The 24782-nt window shown below is 45.5% G+C and overlaps 1 protein-coding gene across 2 annotated transcripts in view; it reads left to right on the top strand.

Annotated features, from left to right (window-relative positions):
- Window positions 1-450: 450 nt before the first annotated feature.
- Window positions 451-24782, top strand: part of KIF7 (kinesin family member 7) — a 107617-nt gene continuing 83285 nt past the window's right edge. For both annotated transcript variants that reach the window (XM_082253215.1, XM_082253214.1), the window contains exons 1-5: window positions 451-546; window positions 5077-5416; window positions 7745-7945; window positions 9411-9828; window positions 18633-19176. In XM_082253215.1, the coding sequence (XP_082109341.1) occupies window positions 5092-5416; window positions 7745-7945; window positions 9411-9828; window positions 18633-19176 (1488 nt within the window). In that variant the 5' untranslated portion in view covers window positions 451-546; window positions 5077-5091. The remainder of the gene's footprint in view (window positions 547-5076; window positions 5417-7744; window positions 7946-9410; window positions 9829-18632; window positions 19177-24782) is intronic.

Here is a 24782-nt window from a genome sequence, read left to right as displayed (position 1 = left end):
ACGGCGCGCAGCGCGACTCGCGCATGCGCAGTGGGTACCCGGCTGTGAAGCCGCAAACTGTAACAGCCGGGTGCCCACAGCAGTGATGCCGGCGCCGAGGGAGAGGATCGAGGCTTCTGGCGGCCGCATCGTTGGACCGTTGGACAGGTGAGTAAATGGCTGGAACTCCGCTTTAACTATAGGTAAAAGTGTCAGAGGAGGGTTTACTTCCTCTTTAAGAGGTAAATATATATTTAAAATAAATAGATAGGTTACAGGGAGCCTATCAGTAAGTACAAGTCTGCAGGGATTTAACAGGGACAGAACTCCATAGCCAAGGGCTGTCCCTGAATTCCATACAGGAAGTGTGATATTCAGCTGTGCCCAGCAATGCCAGGCGGAAACAAAGAATCGTTCCTATGTTCCCGGCCGGACGGATAAGCAGCGTGCACCCCACTAGAGGGCGCTGCGGGCTGTGTGGATAGAGATGGTGCTGTGGTCTCCAGTGATGGGCGCTCCTCTATAGGACATCCAGCGGAGGGATTGCCGTTCTCCCGGTGTGTTGAGGTGAAGGGCCGGTTACCGGGGGATTGTATTGTTCCTATGTCTGTTATCAGAGCGGTGCACATTGTATTCCTGCAGGAGGCAGCCCCCCCCCCCCCCCCATGGCATTGTGTGTGATGTCTGGGGGGAGGATGGGGTTTTCCTCTGCACATCACCCCAGTACAATGTGTTCCTCTATGTTCCATGTCAGCCTGGCTCATCCCTCTCTGTGTCATCATTGTATATCTTATACATTGTATGAGTTTTCTCCTCTGTATTCTCCTTTGTTGTATCTCCTGCTGATCTCCTGCAGCCTCTTTGTAGTCATTTCTGTCCCCAGACTGCACTCTGATTCTCAGGGGGGATTTCCAAGTTGTGATAACAGAGGACCGTGTTTGGTTAAAGCGGACCTCCGCTCAGGTTTTTTGCTTTCTCCATCCCTGCCCCCACATCCCCCCTTCCCCAGCATTGTCCCCTAGGGAGGAGGAAGGACACACAGGATCCTCCTGCAGACTCTGCTAAGTCGCCAAGAGTCCAGGGAGCATCGTGTTGTCAGGGGGCTGGGCAACATCAGTTTGTCATAGGGGCAGTCCTTTTGTTGGGGGGGCGGCCATTCTCACTTTGTTGCTGGGGGGGGGGACGCCCATTTTCACTTTGTTGCTGGGGGGGGGACGCCCATTTTCACTTTGTTGCTGGGGGGGGGGACGCCCATTCTCACTTTGTTGCTGGGGGGGACGCCCATTTTCACTTTTTTGCTGGGGGGGGGGGTCGCCCATTCTCACTTTGTTGCTGGGGGGGGACGCCCATTCTCAGTTTGTTGCTGGGGGGGGGGGGGGGGCGCCCATTCTCAGTTTGTTGCTGGGGGGGGGACGCCCATTCTCAGTTTGTTGCTGGGGGGGGGACGCCCATTCTCAGTTTGTTGCTGGGGGGGGAGACGCCCATTCTCAGTTTGTTGCTGGGGGGGAGACGCCCATTCTCAGTTTGTTGCTGGGGGGGGACGCCCATTCTCAGTTTGTTGCTGGGGGGGGACGCCCATTCTCAGTTTGTTGCTGGGGGGGGGACGCCCATTCTCAGTTTGTTGCTGGGGGGGGGACGCCCATTCTCAGTTTGTTGCTGGGGGGGGGGGGGGAACGCCCATTCTCAGTTTGTTGCTGGGGGGGAGACGCCCATTCTCAGTTTGTTGCTGGGGGGGAGACGCCCATTCTCAGTTTGTTGCTGGGGGGGAGACGCCCATTCTCAGTTTGTTGCTGGGGGGGGACGCCCATTCTCAGTTTGTTGCTGGGGGGGGGACGCCCATTCTCAGTTTGTTGCTGGGGGGGGACGCCCATTCTCAGTTTGTTGCTGGGGGGGGGAGACGCCCATTCTCAGTTTGTTGCTGGGGGGGGGGGGCCCATTCTCACTTTGTTATTGGGAGGAAAGCCCATCCTTTGTTGGTGGGAGGGGACGGCCCATTGTCACTTTGTTGGTGGGGGGACAGCCATTGTCATTTCTTCGGTAAGGGGGGGGGCAGCAATTGCTAGGTCCTTTGGGCTGAGCAGAAGGCAGCCTTTGTGGGTTTGTCAGGGGGGCTGGGCAGAGTCTGTTCATCACATGAGTGGTCGGCGCAATCCAAAATTAAATATTAATACGTGAATAAATTACTATAATAACCCAATGGTTACATACATTAAGGCTACGTTCACATGTTAGTGTAGCGGACCGCGGACAGAATCACTGCGATTCTGCCTGCGATCCGGAAATCATTGCAAATTGCGGGACGCCTGTGCGTTGCCGTTGATTTGCAATGGCACCCCAAACACTGTGCGATGTTGCCGTGATTTCCGCCTGCCGAATCGCGGTAACATCATGCAAACAAAACCGCGGGTCGCATGATGCCCCAAAGAAGCTACCCCCCCCCCATTGCGCAATTGTATTCCGATAGCAGGGAGACCCCCCTGGTTTTAGAATACCCAGATCAGCACTGCAGTCACTGATCAAAGAGGCTTTTATCTGGCGGGCGTTTGAACCGAAGTCGATCGGCTGATGGGCTTCTGTTCAACTGCAAGGCAGTTCCGGGACTAGGTCATCCAGCACCCAGGGTAAAGATGCCAAAATGTGCCCCCCCCCCCCTTCCCTTAGGGCTAGGTTCATGGCCCCCCCTATCCCTGCATTAAACCATTGTGCTCAGGGCAACCCCTTGTCCTGGCCCTGCTGCAAGGCCACACATAAATCGATATTTGGGTGGTCCCTGCTGAACTGGCTAAATTATCCTTCTTTGGCCACTTTTAGCATCCTTTTCAAGTTGTTAGTGCCCATTCACACTACCGCGACTTGTCAGGCGACTGGTCGCGGTCCATGCAGTGCTACGGGTACCGTTCTAGTAGGAGCGTCTCAAGTCGCTCCGACTTAGAAAGTAGGCGGGGCGTCATCGGAGCGACTTGCATTGACATTCATTATATGAAGTCCGTGCAAGTCGTGCCGAAGTCGTGGTGCATTCGACTTCACAGGTCGCCCCCCGAAGTCGTGCCGCGGTAGTGTGAACCAACACTAAATCAAATGTTAATATGTAGTAGCCAAGAGAGGAGACTTGCCACATTGTATCGTGTATGTATTGCTGACAGATGTCTTTTAGGCTTCCTTAACACTTGGGGGACTTTTCTTGCATCACAAGTCACACACCATGTTTTTCAGTGACAACCATTCAAATGTATGCAACTTAAAAAAGGCTCCTGCAATACTTTGGTCTGACTTTAATGTGATTCACGTGCCATAGACTGCAATGTAAACCCTCAAAAGTCACATCCAAATGTTATACATGCGACAGTTGTGTAACAGTTGTCCATTATCATTGGTCGAAGTCGCACCTATCCAAAGTTGCATCAAAGTTACACCCTAAAGTCGCACAAGTGTTAATGGAGCCTGAAGTAGTGAAGAGGATGTCCCTTTGTTTTTGGTCTCTGCAGTAATGGTTTTTATTTACTTTTTTTTGAGGCATTGGAGTGAGCGCTGTGTTAGGGTTGTATATTTTTGGGAGGATTTACCTTTAAAGTGGTTGTAAACCCTTACATATACCCATTATAATGACTGGCATCAGGTGGTGCACTGAGATGTAACAAATCCTCCATCATAACCTGTTTATCTGCAGTCTTCTCTACACCTGTTCAAAGTCCAGAATTTATTAAGCTTGTCTGAGACATCAGAAAAAAGGAGACAGAGCTGAAGCTACACACTTCAGAGAGCCCTGAGAGCTGATTGAAGGGAAGGGACCCCCCCCCCCCCATTCCCACTTCACACAGGAACAGAGCTGAGGCTGTCAATCACAGGTTGTGTGCTGCCGCCTCTCCTTTACCTTTTGCTCTTGGTGTCTGGAAAACTTGTCAGGAGTTACTCATGCTGATAGCAGAGGAACAAAGCATCAGACAGAAATGACACTTAGTGCTCTGGATTGAGAGAATTACACACTATAGAGGGGTATACTTTGTCTATATTTCATTTCTGGTGTTTACAACCAATTTTTTGTACAGCATTAACCGGTTGCCGACTGCCGCACGACTATATACTGCGGCGGTCAGCCCCGGCCAGGCAGAGTGACGTAGGGGGTACGTCACTCGCCTGTCACTGACTTGTGAGCCAATTGCGGGCGGGCGCGCCCGCCCCGGCTCATTCACTGACATGTCAGTGCGTGTGACCGGCGGACCAGATCATCCGCCGGTCACTCACGATCGCTCCGGTGAAGGGAGAAAGGCAGGCGGCTAATGTAAACAAGCCGCCTGTCATTCTCCCTGGTATAAAAATGGAGATCAGACGGTTCTACTATGTAGGACCGTTGATCTCTGTTTTTACACCTCAAGCCATGTCCCATCACAGTTAGAATCACGCCCCTAGGACACACTTAACCCCTCCCTCTCCAATACAGTTAACCCCTTCCCTGCCAGTGTCATTTTTGCAGTAACAGTGCATATGTATAGCACTGATTACTGCAGTAATGTCACTGGTACCCCCAAAAGTGTCAAAAATGTCAGTCCAGGGTCCAATCTGTCCGTCGCAGTACCGCAAAAAAAAAATCTCAGATCGCCGCCATTACGCGTTAAAAAAAAAAACACCAAAAATGACAGAAATCTTTCCCTTAGTTAGTAAACGCAATAACTTTTGCGCAAACCAATCAAAATACACTTATTGTGATTTTTTTTTTTTTTTTTTTTTTTTTCCCCCAGACATAGGTAGCATAAAACAAATTGGCCGAAAATGTTAAAAAATTTTGATTTTTACATTTTTTTTTGGGGAATTTCATATAAAAAAAATTTGAAAAATATTGTTATTTTTGCAAAATTTACGCTCTTTTTTTTGTTTATAGCGCATGATCAGAAAATCGCACAGGTGATCAAATGCCACCAAAAGAAAGCTCTGTTTGTGGGAAAAAAAAGGACGTCAAATTTGTTTAGGTACAGCATCGCACGACCACGCAATTGTCCGTTAAAGTCACGCAGTAAAAAATCGCAAAAAACCCCCTGGTCAGGAAGGGGGTAAAATCTTCAGGGGCTTAAGTGGTTAACATTTCTGTTATCTGTATTTCAGCTCCAGTGTTTCCCGATGGGTTCCAAAGGCCAGCCGGTTCGTGCGGAGGAGACAGCCGTGCAAGTGGCTGTCAGAGTTCGTCCTTTGCTTCCTAAAGAAGTGCTCCATGGACAGCAGACTTGTGTTCACATTGAGCCTGACCAGCAAAGCCTAACGCTGGGTACCAACAGACACTTCCACTTCCAGGATGTTCTGGATGAAGGGTGCAGCCAGGAGACGGTGTACAGCCACTGTGTCCAGCCTTTGCTGGAATCTTTCTTTCAAGGGTTCAATGTCACTGTAGTAGCCTATGGGCAGACGGGATCAGGGAAAACCTACACCATTGGAGAAGCAAGCATATGTGAGTATGTCTGAAGACACTTTATAGAACTATCCTTGAATCATTATTTATTATTTTTTGTAAGGGAAGCCTGTCCGTCCCATGTTTACTGAACTTCTACCCTCTCCATCAACTAAACCCCCCCCCCCCATAGTTACTACCCTATGCATTCCTTATATTACTTACACCTCCCTTTTAGATTGTAAGCTCTCAAGAGCAGGGCACGCATAGATGGTATTTTTTTTTTTTATTATTTTGTTCCTCCATCCACACCACAGAGGTAGATGAATGAAACACCCGCGCCCCCCCCCCCCCCTCCATGCTGGGACATGCCTTTGACAAAAGCACTCCCCGTTGTCAGAATAAAATAATCAGCGGTTGCAGTTGATTGGCTGCAGATGCTGATTGACAAAGGTTTTCAAGCGTGTCCGTGAATGGACTGCTCCTGACATCATCACGCACATAGACTGACTCTGGACATGATGACAACAGAAACCAACCACCGCTGGACATGGGGGGGGGCATGGTTTCCCAGAGGATCAAAGGATCAGGTAAGTATAATAGTTGCTGTGTATACTTTGGCACTAAAATCAAGTATTTTATGAAGGAAGAAAATGGTCGCACACCACCACGGAATCCAATGAAGAAAATTTCTTTATTCACATAAATGGTACAAGGTACAGCAGGGTAGAACATCACATAAGTGGTACAAGGTACAGCAGGGTAGGACATCACATAAGTGGTACAAGGTACACCAGGGTAGGACAGTAGACGCGTTTCACACGACTGCTACGTGCTTGTTCATTAGATAGTGAACAAACATGTAGCAGTCGTGTGAAACGCGTCTACTGTCCTCCCGTGCTGTACCTTGTACCACTCATGTGAATAAAGAACTTTTCTTCATTGGATTCTGTGGTGGTGTGCGACCATTTTCTTCTTTCATGCTTCTCCTGGTGGCGAGCTGAGGTTCAGCACCCCCCTTGAATCGTGGACTTTGACTAGCCTGAGCGGTGTTATCTCTCTTCATTTATCAAGTATTTTATACTTAGCACCATTTTCAGCTGAATGCCACATAGAAACAGAAAATAAACAAGTATCTAAGGATGCCCATACACAGTACAAATTTCTTTCTTGCAACCATGGATTGAAATTTGCTTGATTCTCCCATCAACACAGACAGTGCTGACAGGGGAATCAGCAATTGTCCTCGCCGGCAGAAGACAGTGAATATCGCTAGTGGCTATAGCAGGTCCTAGTGATAATCTGGCAGGCTGGTTGTACCCAAGTTGATCGATCAGTCAACCTGGTACATTTAGCTTGCCCATTAATGGTTCGAATTTCGGCCGGTTCCTGCTAAACTGGATTAGATTCAAACCATGTATGGCCGGCCATAAAGTTATCTGAGCAAAAGTATGGTTACAGGATGTATATACATCTATAGTACTGAAATTATGCCTAGTTTGTTCCTTTCCACATCATGCCAAAATTCCAGAAAGGCAAAGATATATGTGTACAGTATATTGTCCGCAGATACTTGGAAATGCTATTGGTGAGATTTACTAAAACTGGAGTACTCCAAATCGGGTGCAGCTGTGCATGGTAGCCAATCGGCTTCTAACTTCAGCTTGTTCAGTTAGGCCCCTTTCACACACTCCGTCCGTTGGACGGAGTCCGTTTATCTCAGCGGGGGATCGATCCGCCGATCCTCCGCTGAGCAGGAGGATGACAGCTGTGTCTCTGCGCTGTGTGCCCCATGCATCTCTATGGGATAAATCGGATGGGAACGGACCGTCCGTTCTCATCCGATCCCATCCAGATTTGACGGATCGGATCAGATGTCAGCGGACATGTCTCCACTGACATCCGATGCCCCATAGGGATGTATTGGGGGACCGTTCAGATCCGCCAAAAAGACGGACAGGCGGATCTGAACAGTCCGCCTGTGTGAAAGAGCCCTTAAGCTTTGACTATAAAACCTGGAAGCTGATTGGTTTCTATGCACCAGATTTTGAACTCTCTATTTTTAGTAAATCAACCCCTAAGTGTCATTGAACATCTTTCATCAACATTTCCCAGCAATTCAGATGCTTATTTCTATTTTCTTTCTTTAAATTACAATAGTTGGAAATGGTTATTTTTCCCCTTTGTGTACTGAATTGTTGTTATGCACAACAGTCTCATTCTTGGGATCTACTGAATAATATGCATGGCACTTGTTGGCGTCAGCGGTGACATTTCACATCTTCTGTGTTGATCAGCACTGCAAAAGATGCCGTTAATTCTTTCATTTCATTGACAAATGTTCTCCAACTAATGTTTGTTACTGTAATAATTTTTGTTTTGTTTCAGCGTCTATCTCAGAAGATGAGCAGGGTATCATTCCACGTGCTATGGCTGAAATCTTTAAACTGGTTGATGAAAACGATCTGATTGATTACACCATCCGAGTCTCCTATCTGGAGGTCTATAAAGAAGAATTCAGGGATCTCCTGGAGGTGCAGACCTCTAGTAAAGACATCCTGATCAGAGAGGATGACAAAGGCAGTGTAGGTAAGTCACAGTAATAGATTTGACCTGGTTTGATTTAGCATGGTTCAGTATGAGTTGTGAGCAGAACGTGCCTTGGGCTTCAGATACGCACTATAAAATCAGGTTGCGTTTGTATAATAAATTTCCTTTTTTTTTTTTTCTGTTTAGTTTAATAATTATATCTTTATGTTCTCCTGTATATTTCTCTTATTTAGAGGTAGCATTAAACACATCCCCTGAAGAAACAATGTCTGGTGAAACATGTCGGGATTGTTACTCTGTGACAATACCGCAAACAATCTATGTGACATTTGAAAAATGTATACAGGCGTTTTTTAACAATGTGGTCATTCTGTTATTTTGACATTTTTGATGAATGAAAATTTATATATTTTTTAGACAAATGTTATGACCAGAGTTATTTGGCACCTTAAAAATCCCTAGCTCTCCTACCCATGGCTTCTTTTCCTCTCTTGTATGTTACAATTGGGATGCCGTGCCCTTGAGCAATTTTTCCTAGCATCATTCTTATAAAATGTTTTTGATGTGTTATATGTTTAAAAGAAGGGAAAAAATTTAAAGGCATCATAGGCTAAGTTCACCTTTCAAAAAAAAAAAAAAATGCCTCCTGACCCCCCTGGTCTCATTTTCTTCCACTCCTGCCCACCCCAGGCAAGCATTCCCCATCTATTTCTTCTTTTTCCTTGAGTTATATATTGTTTTTTTTTGTTTTTTGCAATAATATTTCTTAAAGGGCTCTTTCACACTGTCCGCCTCCATAGGCGGATCCGTGCTGCTCAGCGGGGATCGATCCGCGATCCCCGCTGAGCCGGCGGATGACAGCTCCATCTCCGCTTGCAGTGCGGAGAGGGAGCTGTCACAGCCCCCGCTGCTCTCTATGGGGAATCGGATGAGAGCAGACCGCCTGTCCATTCTCATCCGATCCGATCCCCAGGACGGATGGAAAATAGGGTTTCCATCCGTCCGGATTTCACGGACAGGATCAGATGCGGGTGTCAGCGGACATGTCACCGCTGACATCCGCTGCCCCATAGGGATGCATGGGGGATCCGATCAGATCCGCCTAAAAAACTGACAGGCGGATCTGATCGTAACGCCCGTGTGAAAGAGCCCAAAAGTATTTTCTTTCCAAAAAGCGTTTTTAAAAAAAAACACTGCGCAAATACCATGTGCCAAAAAAATTGCAACAACTGCATTTTATTCTCTAGGGTCTCTGTTAGAAAAATATAAAATGTTTTTGGGGTTCAAAGTAATTTTCTAGCCAACAAAAGGCCTGGTCAGCAGGTGGTTTAAAGTTCAACTTAATTTAAAATACTCTGCAAAAACGAAACCAAAACCGCTTTCATTTTACGCAAGTATTATAATCTGCCTGCTGTGAGAGTGAACGATGACACTGTATGTAGGTTTTTGCTGTACTCGGCTATAGATGTTTTTAACTTCTTTTCTTTGTCTTATTCTCCTTCAGTGCTGTGCGGTGTGAAGGAGACGGAAGTGGAAGGACTGGATGAGGTGCTCAGTTTGTTAGAAGTGGGTAATGCTGCTAAACACACAGGTGCCACACAAGTCAATACCCATTCCAGCCGCTCACATACTATATTTACTGTTATTATGGAGCAGAGGAGAGGTGTTGGACGAGTCACCAGAATGACCGACGGGGAGAATGGTTCAACCCTTGCTTTTGGTCAGGTTCTGTCTTCCAAGTTCCACTTTGTAGATCTGGCAGGATCTGAACGTATATTGAAAACCGGCAACACTGGAGAGCGGCTGAAAGAAAGCATTCAGATTAACAGTGGACTTTTAGCACTGGGCAATGTTGTAAGTGCTCTGGGTGACCCAAAGAGGAAAAGCAGCCATATTCCTTACAGGGATTCCAAGATTACCAGGTAAAATTATGATGCAGGTTTTCTGCACTCCCACTCCTATCTCTACTGCTCCCCAATACAGCTTAAAGCCCATCTCTGGGCAAAAGAAAAAGTTTCCCCAAGCAGTGGGGCTGTGCCCGCACTGCACGGGTTAACTGCTCGTTTTTGTCAAGGGGAGAGGAGACCATCACAAGACTGGTTAGACACCCCTGCACTCCAGCTGTCTTGAGTTGTGGACTCTTCCTGATGTCATCAAGCCCAGAGCAGGCTCCATAGACCAGGAACAGTCCACCATTGGACCGAATGGGAGTGCTGGTGGAACGAAGGATCAGGTGAGTATATGCTTTCTCTTTACCTCTAGCCAAAATGAGCAGTGGACCCGTGGAGTGCGGGCACAGCCCGACTGCATGGGAAAACTTTTTTTTTTTTTTATGCCCAGAGTTGGGTTTTAATGCTAGGTCTGATTTATGTTGTAATCCTTACATTGATGATCCAGCTTGGACCACTGTAAATATGCATATCACATACCTGAGCGATCGCTGTGGAAGCTGCAAATCAGTGTAGTAGTTGGGGTTACTATAGTGTTAGCGGTAATCTTCTGGGTTCGTATCTATTTTAAAAAAAAAAAAAGGCGGCATATAAAAATAAAGTTTATTCTTTGGATTAAAAAAATAATAATTTTCTGGGTTCTGTGCCAAGTGGCTTCCCTTCTGTATATAAAAAACAGTGTAGCTCGCTTGGCACTGCCTTCATCCACAGGATTTCTTTATTTTTATTTTTTCAACGAATACAAGCCATTCTATGACTGATTGATCTGGAGATGGTCAAGCCTTTTCCCCGCCTCACCACATCATGCAGAAGAAGAGCAGCTTATCACAGGACCTGGAAGAGTGCTGCTATTGTTGTAGCGCTGACTGCTACAGTGATTTGTTACTTCCACAGTGATTGCTGAGGTAGGAGATAGGCATACTTTCATTGGTCCAAGCTAGACTAGAGTAACTGTGCAAATAAAATTATATGTAGAATTCAGCTTTAATTTCTTATTATTTGTTGACAGATTTTGCCTGCGCTGCAAGCTCTACTGCGATTGGAATTCAGATAGAGTAGCCTCTTCTCCATGCCAGTATGGCTCTTTGAGCATTGTTCAATCCAGATGTTGCATAGTGATGATATAAAAACATCACTTTTAATTAGGACGGAATAAAACAAACCTAGCTTGCAAATCATGGAGATTGTCTGTACACAATTGGCCCCTGGCATGTTTATCTCCCCCACTCCAAAAAGTGGCAAAAATGGATGATGGGGGGGACATAAAGCAGAACTTCCCCTTTAGGGTGCAGTTCCGCTTTAACTTTTTTTGAGTCGCAGAACCCAATGAAAGCTATGGACTCCCTCGCCATAAATATTCACATAAAACTCAACTTTGCTTGCAATGAATATATGTACGTTATTTTATTGAAATGTATTTGCTTAATACATATATGAACGCAATTTTATTTGGTGTTGGTGATGGGATATCCGTATCAAGATTCACCTTTCTGTTTTGGATTACTCCACTTGCACTTACCATTGTGAACTCTATATGGACTTCCTTGATTGTATTCAGTTACAGATTTTCACATTAAGAGCCGGTTCACACTGAGGCGATCCGACTTCGAGGGGCGACCTGTGAAGTCGCGGCGCGACTTGCAGGGACTTCACATAATGGAAGTCTATGCAAGTCGCTCCCAGGTCGCCCCAAAGTAGTACAGGACCCTTTTTCTAAGCCGGAGCGACTTGTGTCGCTCCTATTGGAACGGGTCCTGTACTACTCGATGGCGAGCGACCGACCGCGACTTGTCAGGCTGACAGGTCGCGCTAGTCTGAATGGGGTCTTACTGATCACATATGTAATTGTATTTGCTTGTATTGAGAACTGTTGCAGTTCCTCATCCATTAGCGCTGCACTTTTATTTTATTTTCCGTTGCATCAACCTTTTTGTCAGTTGTTTGTGTCAGCAGCTTATACACTTGATTGGTTAGCGCAGTTTATGCACCCCTTTTTTCCACTAATACATATATGACACACACAGTTTGAATAAAGTAAACCATCCTAACAAAAACTCAATCCTTTTCATACAAAAGTAATGGCCACTCATTACGAGAATGAAATACTGTCATTTTAGTTAAATGAAACAAAACCATTTTTAATTCTGCTCTAATGTACTACTACAACATTTTTCTTGTACTTCTACTAGAAAATGAGAATTGGCACAAAGATACAAATTTAAATTGTAAATGTGGACCAACAGCGAGTCAAGGATGCTTAGTGGTCGGCGCTATAAGCAGTGGCAGGGTGCATTTTCCTTCATTTTCTTCATAATGGGAAACCATTGGTTGGGACAAGGGGCAGGCTGTATAGTGAATGTAAATGTTATTTTTTAACTGACCCCCTGAAACCCATACATTGACATCTTAGGGGTCCGTGGACCCCAGGTTAAGAACCCCTGCCCTATTGAGTAAAAGAAGGCGTAAAAAATGTGTAGGCAGTGCCATTTCCTAACCACCCCATAGCATATATACTGCTACAGATTGGCCGTTCTGTGCGGAATCATGTGCATATAATATGTAATTCTGCACTTCCACCTAGGGGGCGTGACGCTTCTGCTGTGATTTACTCACAGCTGAAGCCTATCCGCTGGTGCCAGGCAGTGGAAGCCCGCCAATCATTGGGAAGAGAGACAGAACAGAGCTCTTCCTATGTAAACAAGGCAGTACTCTGTTATGACAGGGGGGGATGGATTGGGAATAAAATCTATTACATCCCTTAGTCAAAGCACCTCACACAGTACACAAAAACACTGGCTAGGCACACATTTAACCCTTTTTTCGCCCCTAGATGTTCAACCCCTTCCCAGCTAATGTCATTAGTACAGTGACAGTGCATACTTTTAGCACTGATCACTGTATTAGGCTGGGTTTCCACTAATGTGAAGTTGATATGGGTTTCCCCACATCCAATTCGCATGTCAAGAGATTGTGACCGACTCTCTATGGAATCGGTTCACATATCTCTGGAGCGGCTCTGGTGCGAATTGCACAGGACTCCAAAATTTTGGACTGAAATTAGACCTGAAACGGTGAGCAGTGTCGCACCGGACCCCTGCTGTAAGCCGCTCTGTGCAGCAGTGTGAACCCAGCCTTAGTGTCACTGGTTCCCACAAAGTGTCAAAAGTGTCAGTGCCCAATTGTCTGCCGCAATATTGCAGTCCGCTATAAGTCGCTGATCGCCACCTTTACCAGTCTAAAAAAAAAAAAAAAGTTCCTGTGTGTGTGTGTGTGTGTATGTATGTATGTGTATATATATATATATATATATATATATATATATATATATATATATATATATACCTTAGTTTGTACACACTATAACTTTTACGCAAACCAATCAATATACGCTTATTGCAATTTTTTTTTTTTTTTATATAAAAAATATGTAGCAGAATACATATTGGCCTAAACTTAAGAAGAAACTTGATTTCTCTATCGCTCATTGACAGACATAGTCTTCTTGATTCACAAGAACTGGGTTATGTTGTCTCCGCAGGAGTAGGACTAGGCAGAAAAGAAAAAAACGTTCTGGCTCCACCCTAGGGGCAGTCCCAGAGGGTATATCCTCCCTCTCTCTGCTACAAGGCATCAGTTTTTTTCTGTCTAGTCAGGAGTAAGGACCTAAGTTCCTTGCTGGGATCTCTGGTCCTGGCAAGATTTTTTTTTAGAAAAAATATTTTTTAGGTAGTTTTTCTCCAGTGTTTTTTCCTGTGAGATCTTCAAGCAAATACGCCGGACTGGGCGACACTAGTGGTCACCCCAGCCGGCCTACGAGCGCGCGCAGACCATTGCATTGCGCTTGGTCGGCCGCGACACATTCAAGTAAGTATGCGGGGCCGGGCGACGGGCTGGATGTTGAGATCCAGTGGTCACCCCGGTTTCTGCCTACGAGCGCGTGCAGACCAGAGCTCCGCGCTGGGTCGGCCGCGACGGAGTCCCATTGGAGGGACTGACCTTGCGAGTTAAAAGTCTCGCTTGGACGCCAGGAACCAGAGAGTCGAGGCGTCCGGAGTGGTCCACAACCCCCCACCCCGGTGGAGAGGGTATTGTGAAGAGAGGGTGCCTGTCGGTTCGGTATGGTGAGTAAACGTCCCCTTTTTTCCTCGTTATGAGGCAGTATGAATTATGGGCCCCTCCATACATGGTCAGTATCTGTCTGACACTAAAAGCGAAGTCATAAGGTCAGGGTACAAGATCGAGTTTCGATCTCTCCCACCGGCGCGATTCTTCCCTTCCAATATCCGACTATCCCCGAATCGTCTAGTAGATCTGCGGAGAGCAGTCACGGATTTACTACAACAAGGAGTGGTAGTCCACGTTCCTTGGACAGAACGCTTTCAGGGGTTTTATTCAAACCTATTTACAATACCCAGGAAAGAGGGCAAAGTGCGTCCAATTCTGGACTTAAGGGCACTCAATTCCTTTCTCAACATAAGAAAATTCAAGATGGAATCCATTCGCACAGTAGCAGCCTTTCTGCATCCAGGGGATGTCCTAGCGTCCATAGACATCAAGGACGCCTATCTTCACATTCCCATTTTCGCAGGACATCAGCGGTTTCTACGCTTTTCCGTAGAAGAGAACCACTATCAGTTTGTGGCGTTACCTTTCGGTCTCGCCACGGCTCCTCGGGTCTTCACGAAGGTGTTGGCCCCAATGTTGGCACTACTGCGCCAAAGAGGCATATCGATTCTAGGTTACCTAGACGATCTCCTGCTTCATGCAGAGTCTCCTCAGACCCTGCTACAAAACATAGAAATTACTATAATTTCTTTACAGGAATTCGGGTGGCTGGTGAACCAGCAAAAGTCATTTCTGGTTCCCACCCAGAGGCTTGAATATCTGGGTCTAATTCTAGACACAGTCAGGACAAGAGTTTTCCTTCAGGTAGGGAAACTCCAGAAGATTCAATCAGCAGTCCAGTTGTTACTATCCAACAGCTGGTCTTCTCTTCGAACTTGCATGAGGGTTCTGGGGTTGATGGTGGCTTCCTTCGAAGCAGTCCCATTTGCCCAGTCCCATACCCGAATTCTTCAGCAAGAGATTCTTCTCAGATGGAATCGGAATCCGGAATCCCTGGACAATCGGATCCGATTGAGCAAACAGACCAGAGAGTCTCTGGTCTGGTGGCTTCGCTCTCCGATGCTCAGCCAGGGAAAGTCATTTCTGCAAATATATTGGACGATAGTGACCACGGATGCCAGTCTATCCGGATGGGGAGGAATTCTCGGTCAGTTATCTGTCCAGGGACTTTGGTCCCCGGAAGAATCCAGGTTGCCGATAAATGTATTGGAACTGAGAGCGATCAGACTTTGTCTGATTCACTGGACCGAGCAGCTCCAGGGGAGCCCGGTTCGGATCCAGTCGGACAACGCCACGGCCGTGGCTTATGTCAATCACCAGGGGGTCACCAAGAGTGGCCGAGCGGCCAAGGAAGTGGCTTGCATTCTTCGCTGGGCGGAACGATTTGTTCCAGCGATCTCTGCGGTGTTCATTCCGGGGGTGGAAAATTGGCAGGCAGATTATCTCAGCCGTCAGACTCTGGATCAGGGGGAATGGTCCCTCCATCCAGAAGTTTTCCACCAGTTGTGCCTACGTTGGGGCACCCCGGATGTGGATCTGTTGGCATCACGATTCAACAGGAAAGTACAGAGATTCGTGGCTCGCTCCCGCGATCCTCTAGCAGAGACCGCAGACGCACTGATCGCCCCGTGAGGGCAATACCAGCTAATGTATGCCTTCCCTCCTCTCGGGTTACTGCCAAGACTTCTTCGCAGGATAGAGGAGGAAGGAATTCCAGTAATCCTGGTAGCTCCGGACTGGCCTCGCCGAGCTTGGTACGCCGACTTGGTCAGACTGGTGGCGGACGTCCCGTGGAGACTTCCTCTCAGGGAGGACCTACTGTCTCAGGGACCGATCTTCCATCCTGCTTTACGATCGTTGGCTTTAACGGCCTGGCTATTGAGACCCAGGTGCTGAAGGACAAGGGATTGTCAGCTTCAGTTATTCCTACTCTAGTTAAAGCAAGGAAAGCGACTTCCAGAAAGATTTATCATCGCACATGGAAGTCCTACATTGCATGGTGTGAACCTCTGGGGTTCCGTCCACGGTCTTTATTCGGTTAGTCGAATATTAGCTTTTCTGCGACAAGGGGTTGAGCAAAAACTGGCCTTGAGTTACTATCAAGGGTCAGGTCTCAGCATTAGCTATCTTCTTTCAGAAGCCTTTGGCTACTCATTCCTTGGTGCGGAATTTCATCCAGGGGGTGCGACATCTGGCTCCGCCAGTGCGCGCGCCGTTACCACCCTGGGATCTTAATTTAGTATTGTCGGTTCTTCAGAAACCTCCCTTTGAAGATATTAGGGAGATTCCTCTACCTACGTTGTCCCAGAAGGTGGACTTCTTGGTGGCTATTACTTCTGCACGCAGGGTGTCAGAACTGGCCGCTTTATCTTGTCGTTCCCCATATCTGGTGGTTCATAGAGATAAGGTGGTTCTTCGTCCGAACCCATCCTTCCTACCAAAAGTGGTTTCAGAATTTCATCTGAATGAAGAAATTGTATTACCTTCCCTGTGTCCTAAGCCCAGTCATCCTCGGGAGTTTGCTTTACACTCCTTGGATGTGGTCCGGGCGATCAGGGTATACTTGAAAACGACAGACTCGTTTCGCAAGATGGATTCACTTTTTGTGATCCCGGATGGACCCAAAAAGGGGTTGCCTGCATCTGCCGCGACTATTTCCAAATGGATCAGACAGACGGTGGTACAGGCTTATTCTATTAAGGGTCGGGAGCCCCCGTTCCCTGTTAAGGCGCACTCCACTCGGGCACTTAGTGCGTCATGGGCCTTTCGCCATCAGGCGTCAGTGGTCCAGGTGTGCAAGGCGGCTACCTGGTCGTCGGTGCATACCTTTACAAAACATTATAAAGTTGATGTAATGGCATCGTCTGATGCCTCGTTTGGCCGCAAGGTTTTGCAGGCCGCCATTTTGAGGAGACCAGTGGTCTACCTCGAGGGTTTTTTTCCGTTGGAATTTTTATTTGAGTCTCATTCTTTGTTTATAATGAAATAATGAACTTTAAAAACTTCTAGTTTGGCACCGGTTGGGCCTTCTAGATTGGATTTTGATTTCTGTCAATCCCACCCCTCATTTGTGGCACTGCTTCTGGATGTCCCAGTTCTTGTGAATCAAGAAGACTACGTCTGTCAATGAGCGACAGAGAAAATCGGATTTTTGTAAGATCTTACCGTAAAATCCTTTTCTCTTAGCTCATTGACAGACGTAGTACCCGCCCCTCTATCATTGAGTTGGGTTGGGTTAAATTCTCTGTTGCTGCTTTGTGAAAGAACTAATGCCTTGTAGCAGAGAGAGGGAGGATATACCCTCTGGGACTGCCCCTAGGGTGGAGCCAGAACGTTTTTTTTCTTTTCTGCCTAGTCCTACTCCTACGGAGACAACATAACCCAGTTCTTGTGAATCAAGAAGACTACGTCTGTCAATGAGCTAAGAGAAAAGGATTTTACGGTAAGATCTTACAAAAATCCGATTTTTTTTTTTTTAATAATTTATTTTTTTGGATATGTTTTATAGCAGAAAGTTAAAAAAAAATACTTTTTTGTTTTTTTTCAAAACTATAGGTCTTTTTTTGTTTATTGCACAAAAAATAAAAAACCCAGTGGTGATCAAATACCAATAAAAGGAAGCTCTATTTGTGGGGAAAAAATTACATACATTTTATTTGGGTACAGTGTCACTTGACTGCACAATTTTCATTTAAAGAGGAAGTAAACCCTCCTCTGCAAGTTGTACCTATAGGTAAGCCTATGATAAGGCTTACCTATAGGTACTGCAAATATATCCTAAACATGCACCGTTTAGGAGATATTTACCTTACATGCCGCCAGTGACATCACTGGCGCATGTGCTCTGAAGGAACAGCCGCTGGTGCCGTTCCTTCAGAGCCCCGTGCCGTGACCGTCGGCTCCCGCGCGCATGCGTGGGAGTGACATCACCGTGGCTCCGGCCAATCAGATGACCGGATGCCGCGATCCCGGAAGACGGGCGACTGGACATGTCGCCTGTCATCCAGCTAAGCGGGCGGCACGGCGGGGGCTCGTTCTAAGGTAAGTATTTCATAATGAGCTAGTATGCGATGCATACTACCTCATTATGTGTTTCTCTTGCAGGGTCAAAAAGAAAAAAAAGGGTTTACAACCTCTTTAAAGTAACGCAGTGCCGTATCGCAAAAAAATGTTTGTAAATCATCCAGGGTTCAATGGGTAAATTAAAAAAAAAAAATGTAAAACTGTCAATTTTGGTTTTTGGCCAAGTGCATCATTAATTTTCGGTTTTGGGACCGGTATTTTAATTTCAGTGCACCACTACTGTATTGTTATTGTAAATGTTATTTATCTGGACACCATGAAACCCATCAATGGACCCCTCTGCCCTATTGAGTAAAAAAAAAAAAAAATAAAAAAAGGCCTAATAAGCAGTGCCTTTTTATACATGACTCAAGCGGCTGCCGTAGGTGGACCTAGCTTTACATATATTTTGTTGCATGCATTTAGTACCTCCCACAGATATATTGTATGTCAAAATATATAGATCTTTTCATAATATGTATTGGTAATTATAATGTTTTGGATATTGCCAGTATATTTCCATTCTTTTGGAAATGTGTTTTTTTATTTGATAGATTTTTTGACTGTTTAATTTGCTGTTCTGTTTATAGGATTTTGAAGGATTCCTTAGGAGGAAATGCCAAGACTGTTATGATCTCTTGTATAAGCCCTTCAGCTTCCGACTTTGACGAAACCCTGAATACACTTAATTATGCCAACCGAGCACAGAACATAAAGAACAAAGCAACTATCAATTGCAAGAAAGAAGCGGAGCGAGTGGAAGACCTCCAGCAACAGATAAAGTCCCTGCAGCGAGCTCTAGAACAGAGACATCGTTCAGAAACTCGGATCCTCAACAGGTTTGACCCAGCCAAGTCTGTTCCCCGGAGATCTACAGAAGATCATGTGTCCAGGCTAATGGCTGAGTGTGCCCATTACAGGACATGTACAGACACGGGATATCTCCTTCTTATGGATCTTCTGTCAGAAGGAGGCCTCTCGCCTGCTCAGATGCAAAGAGTGAAGAATTGGATGTGTACTGTAGAAGAGGAGAGGAGTGAAGTTACATCAGCATCTGGTTTGGACAGTGGAATTGAAAGCTCCTCTGTTGAGGAATCCACTGCAGAGCTCAGCAGGAAGCAGACTAAAAGTAAGGTATGGATCAGAAAATAAAACTAAATTCTATTGCAGCAATAAATTATTGCTTTAACCCAGGGGTGCCTAACCGGGGGCCGCATGTGGCCCGCAGAGCCCTGTGATGTAGCCCACAACCTCCTACTCTGGGATGGCAGGTTGGACAAGCCCAGATTGTGGGTTGCCGACCCGCAATCCCAGAGCATCAGCGTTGTAAATGGAGCCAGCGGTAGAGGAAGCGAGTGGCCGCATAAGCCGATGCTTGCTGTTTAGCATTGACAAGCAGAGTGATACCAAATGCACTCTGCCTGGGGCAGCAACAGTCAGGGGGCGTGGCTAGTGAATTAACCACAGAGACATGCGATCCTATATAGCAGGATCACATAGCCTGTGAGCTTACTTCAGGGAGAATGACAGACGGCTGTGTTTACATCAGCCGTCTTTCTTCCTCTCCTGCGGGAGATTGCGAGTGGCCGGGGGCCAATGGAGCCGCCGGTCGCACGCGCTGGCTCCCCAGGGAACGAGCGGGAGCGTGCCGCCTGTGGCGCGCGCTCGCCCCCTACAGGCTCGTGGCCGAGCGACGTAGGTCTACAGAGTGCCGCAGTAAATCTACGGTCGTAAAGTGGTTACAATTTTATGTGATCACTTTCTGTAACTGCATTCTGCTTTCTTCTGGTTACAGAATTCTAGACATGTATTGAGGGTCATAAAGGCCTTCTAGAGGCCACCATGCCCCTGTGTCTTTTTAAATGATATTCTAAACAAGAATTATGTGTGTGTGTGTGTGTGTGTGTGTGTGTGTGTATGTATGTATGTATGTATGTGTGTGTGTGTATATATATATATATATATATATACACACACACACACACACCCATATAGTAGAGCTGCATGATTCTGGATAAAATGAGAATCCTAGTTTGTTTGCTTAGAATAAAGATCACGATTCTCAGCATAATATCTTTTACATTATACAAAAAAATTGGGCTAACTTTTTACTGTTTTTAATTTTTTTTTAATTCATTAAAGTGTATTTTTTTCACAAAAAACTGCATTTGAAAGACTTCTGCGCTAATACAGTGTGACATAAAAGATTGCAATGATCGCCATTATATTCTCTAGGGCAGTGATGGCGAACCTTGACACCCCAGATGTTTTGGAACTACATTTCCCATGATGCTCAACACACTGCAGAGTGCATGAGCATCATGGGAAATGTAGTTCCAAAACATCTGGGGTGCCAAGGTTTGCCATCACTGCTCTAGGGTCTCTGCTAAAGAAAAAAAACAAATATATAAAAAATATATATATATAATGTTTGGTGGTTCTAAGTCATTTTCTAGCAAAAAATACTGATTTTAACTTGTAAGCAACAAGTGTCAGAAAAAGGCTTAGTCTTTAAGTGCCGGTTCACATATGTGCGGCTGCGGAGATCGCATGTAATTCAGAAAGCGCACTGCTCCTTCATCACATGCGATCTCCTGTGCGGATGCAAATTCAGCCATACACTTTGTATGGCTGAAATTCGCACTGCACCCGCACCAAAGACTCACAGGAGGCATTTTTTCAGCCGCATCAGGATCGGATCGCACAGTGGTTCACACTTGTGCGATCCGATCCTGTGCGAACTGTCAGATCGCACTGCGATATGCGATCAAACTGGGGGTGTCGTTAACATTTAATTGGCAATGTGAATGGCAGTGTGAACTGCCTCTTGTGCGGATGCGATGCGGGAACAGGCTGCGTATTCGCAGCCTTCCCGCATCGCACAAGTGTGACCCGGCCCTAAGCCTCGGTTCACATTAATGCGATGCGGGAAGGCTGCGAATGCGCAGCCTGTTCCCGCTTCGCACACGCACCCCCGGCAGTTCACACTGCCATATGCGATACGCTGGGGGTGTCAATGTAATCTTAACGACACCCCCAGTTTGATCGCATATCGCAGTGCGATCGTGCAGTTCGCACAGGATCGGATCGCACAAGTGTGAACCGCTGTGCGATCCGATCCTGATGCGGCTAGAAAAAAGGGTCCCTGTGCGTATTTGGTGCGAATTTAGCCATACAAACTGTATGGCTAAACTCGCACCGCACAGCCGATCGCATGAAATGTCAGAGCAGTGCGCTCCGACATTACATGCGAACCCCGCACACGCACAAGTGTGAACCGGGGCTGAGAGGTTAAACTGCCCTCTCTTACAGATTCTTTTGATCTAAAAGAATGAAAAGATACATTGTAAAACATTGTTTATAGTTGTCTAGCAGCCTTAACAATGTTGATAAATATTTGCCAGAGGCTTTTTTTTTTGGACAGCTGTGAGTAAGACCAGCTCTGTAAGAATCGAGAACATGCTGTTTTAAGATCGTGAGGGGGTGAATTGAGATATATATATATATATATATATATATATATATATATAATGTCAAAATGGGTGGTGCGCTTTATCAATAAATGTGAATGCATTAACTGTGCATGAAACTGAATGTGCAAATCAATATACAGTAAAACCTTGGATTATTATATATTATAATTCGTTCCGGAAACATGTTTGTAATCCAAAGCACTCTTATATCAAAGCGAATTTCCCCATAAGAAATAATGGAAACTCAGATGATTCGTTCCACAACCATTTATTCATAAATCCTTCAGTTTATAGTCCATATAAAAAGATTATAGCATTGCGATAGGTTATATAACCATAAAATGTCCATCCACAAATAGCCGCTTCCACAAGGGGATTAGAAGCAAAATCCAGCAGGAGCCTACAGAGTATCAAAGAGAAGAGAGGCGCCTCTAAGTGTAGCAATATGGTTCCATTTAATGAAGGTACAACATTTAGCAACTCACATGGTTGATGAATAAAACAGGCACATCTAAGTATGCAGGCATCCGGGGTAAAGCTGTCCACATAGACTATCTTCTGCACCGCCGGCTGCCGGTCTGTAATCCTGACCGGGAAGACCACCCTGCAGTAAAGCGATCTGAAAGCGAAGGGCAGCATGGAAGGGATGACGTAGATGGCGGTGCGGAGGATGGTCTATGTGGACAGTTTTAGCCTGGATGCCTGCATCCTTAGATGTGCCTGTTCCAATCATCAACCATGTGAGTTGCTAAATGTTGAACCTTCATTAAATTTAACCATATTGCAACACTTAGAGGCGCCTCTCTTCTCTTTTATAGTCAGCTGTGACTTGAGCCTACTTGTATATCAAGACATCGCTTGTATATCAAGTCAAAATTTATTTGAAAATTTTGCTTGTCTTGCAAAGCGCTCTTAAACCAAGTTACTCTCAAACCAAGGTTTTACTGTACAAACATATATGGCACATATAATAAAATCAAAGTCCCAAAGATTTCTTGTTGAAAACAGGTGTGGCCATGGGAGCCAAATTCGCCCCAAGTTTAGCCAACCTGTTCATGGCTCTTTGGGAAGATCGCAACATATTTTCCAATCGAGCCAAGGAATTAGTCATTTGGAGGAGGTACATCGATGATGCACTGTTGGTATGGAAGGGTGACGTAGGCTCTCTTAAGAGTTTCATGGACAACTTGAATTGCAACAGTTGGGGCATCAGGTTTACCTACCAATACAGTAATACCTCCATTAATTTCTTGGACTTGGTCATCTATCGGAAAGATTCGGGCTTTGCCATCCGATCATTTTTCAAGCCCACAGATAGGAACGGCTTCATAGCCAAGGATAGTTGCCATCATCCCAACTGGCTTAAATCGGTACCGAGCAGCCAGTTTAGGAGGATTAGAATGAATTGTACAGAACAAGGAGATTTTCAACAACAAGTGGGCACTCTCAAACAGAGATTTGTTGAAAAAGGATACGATGTTTCAGAGTTGAATGAAGAAATTGAAAAGTCACTCCAATGGAGCAAAAGAGCCTTGTGGAGTATAAACAGAAAACTAAAGGGATCTCTCCACACTTTGAATATGCATTTACTACCAAATTTTCTAGTAATTACAAATGGCTCAACTATGTCTTCAAGAAATACTGGGGGGTCTTACAAGAGGACAGAATCTTGGGTCCAGCTTTGCCCACCCAACCAAAAATCATCTTTAGGAAGGGGACTAATCTGAAAGAACTAATAGCCCCAAACCCTGTCGAGAGACCGCTCAAGACAGATGTATTCCCGAATATGAAAGGCTTCTATCCTTTCAAAAGATGCAGGATATGTACTGAAGCAACTACAGTGAAAACAAAGAAATTCACCTCCACAGTAACAGGGAAGGAATATCCCATAAGAGAGTTTATCTCTTGTCATACTAAAGGGGTCATTTACCTGTTACAATGTGAATGTAACCTCCAATATGTAGGCAGAACCATAAGGACAGCGAGCATACGTGTTGGAGAGCATTTGACCAACAGTCATAATGGTTTCCCAGGGCACAGTGTGTCACAACACGATGCCAATTGTCACAATAAAGATTCCAGGAAACTTAAAATCACTGTTATTGAGAAACATGTCCCTCATTGGAGAGGCAGTAATTTAGAAAGGTCCATCTCGAGACGCGAGACTTTTTGGATTTACGAATTGAAATGCTTCAGGCCGAGAGGCCACAATAAAGAATGGGATATCAATTCGCATATCAATAACAGTTGAACACATAGCCAGTATATTCCCTCTATCACAATTCACATTGGATATCTAGTACCTTTATCCATTTTATTCCGTTTGTTGTCATTTTATATTAGATTTATATGGTGTTCACACATATTTTTATGGAACCTTATGTAATATATACCGGTCAATATATGTATCTCAGACCGTGTGGTCTATGTAGTACATTGAGAGACAAGCATTAAGCAAAACAGTTGTCCCCTTGGAAAGGAAGTAGAATGCTGGTCACTTCCGGTGTCACTGTGCTAAAACAGCTTGCATAGGATTTTACGCCATTTATTTTATCCATTGATAGAAGTTGGTAAGGTGGAAGTGGATATATTTGTCCCCCACATTTTTAAAGTTTTTATCACAATTTTAGCCATTACTTAAAATATATGCACACTAGCGGAAGTTAACAGGTGGCGACGATACAGGATGAGCAATCTTAATACTCCTTTTGCAGTTGAGAATAAATTGTCTCATAAGTAGGCGCTACCCCAATAATATACATCCGCATTTTGGAGAAGATAGAACGATTAGACAAGTTCTAAACTATGGAGAGCCGTGAGATACTTCCGGAGCTTCCATTGTTGACACCGGAAGTGACGCGGCTCCATTAAAAATAAAAGGACGGAAGTGACGGCGCGCGGGAACCTCCTATCTCTGAAGATAACCAATCGGTGGAAACGCGTTAGACAGGAGGCGTGCCGTCACGACGTCGCTCGGGATCTGAGCTACAGCCGGACCCCGGGCTCATTAGAATTCCTCATCGCTCCTCTACATTTATTTGCTGTGTCTAATCCGCATACTTGTAAGTGTATCTTTCTTTTAATAAAAAGTTTTTAAAAGGTAATGCACTATAGCGGTCATTCTCTTACATGCAATTGTTGGATGATACCATCTTCCTGCTGAGTCCTCCCTACGGTTGCTTGGACATTCTGAGAGACAGCCATTGTGGTCCAGGAGGTTGTGGCAAAGTGCTTTTTCCATACCGATCTGGTAAGGGGCCAAGCAGG

This window comes from Pelophylax lessonae (genome assembly GCF_965119305.1).
Source record: "Pelophylax lessonae genome assembly, chromosome: 4".
NCBI classification, from domain to species: domain Eukaryota; kingdom Metazoa; phylum Chordata; class Amphibia; order Anura; family Ranidae; genus Pelophylax; species Pelophylax lessonae.
Note: the sequence above shows the minus strand (reverse complement) of the source record. Positions and strands in the feature narration are given on the sequence as shown.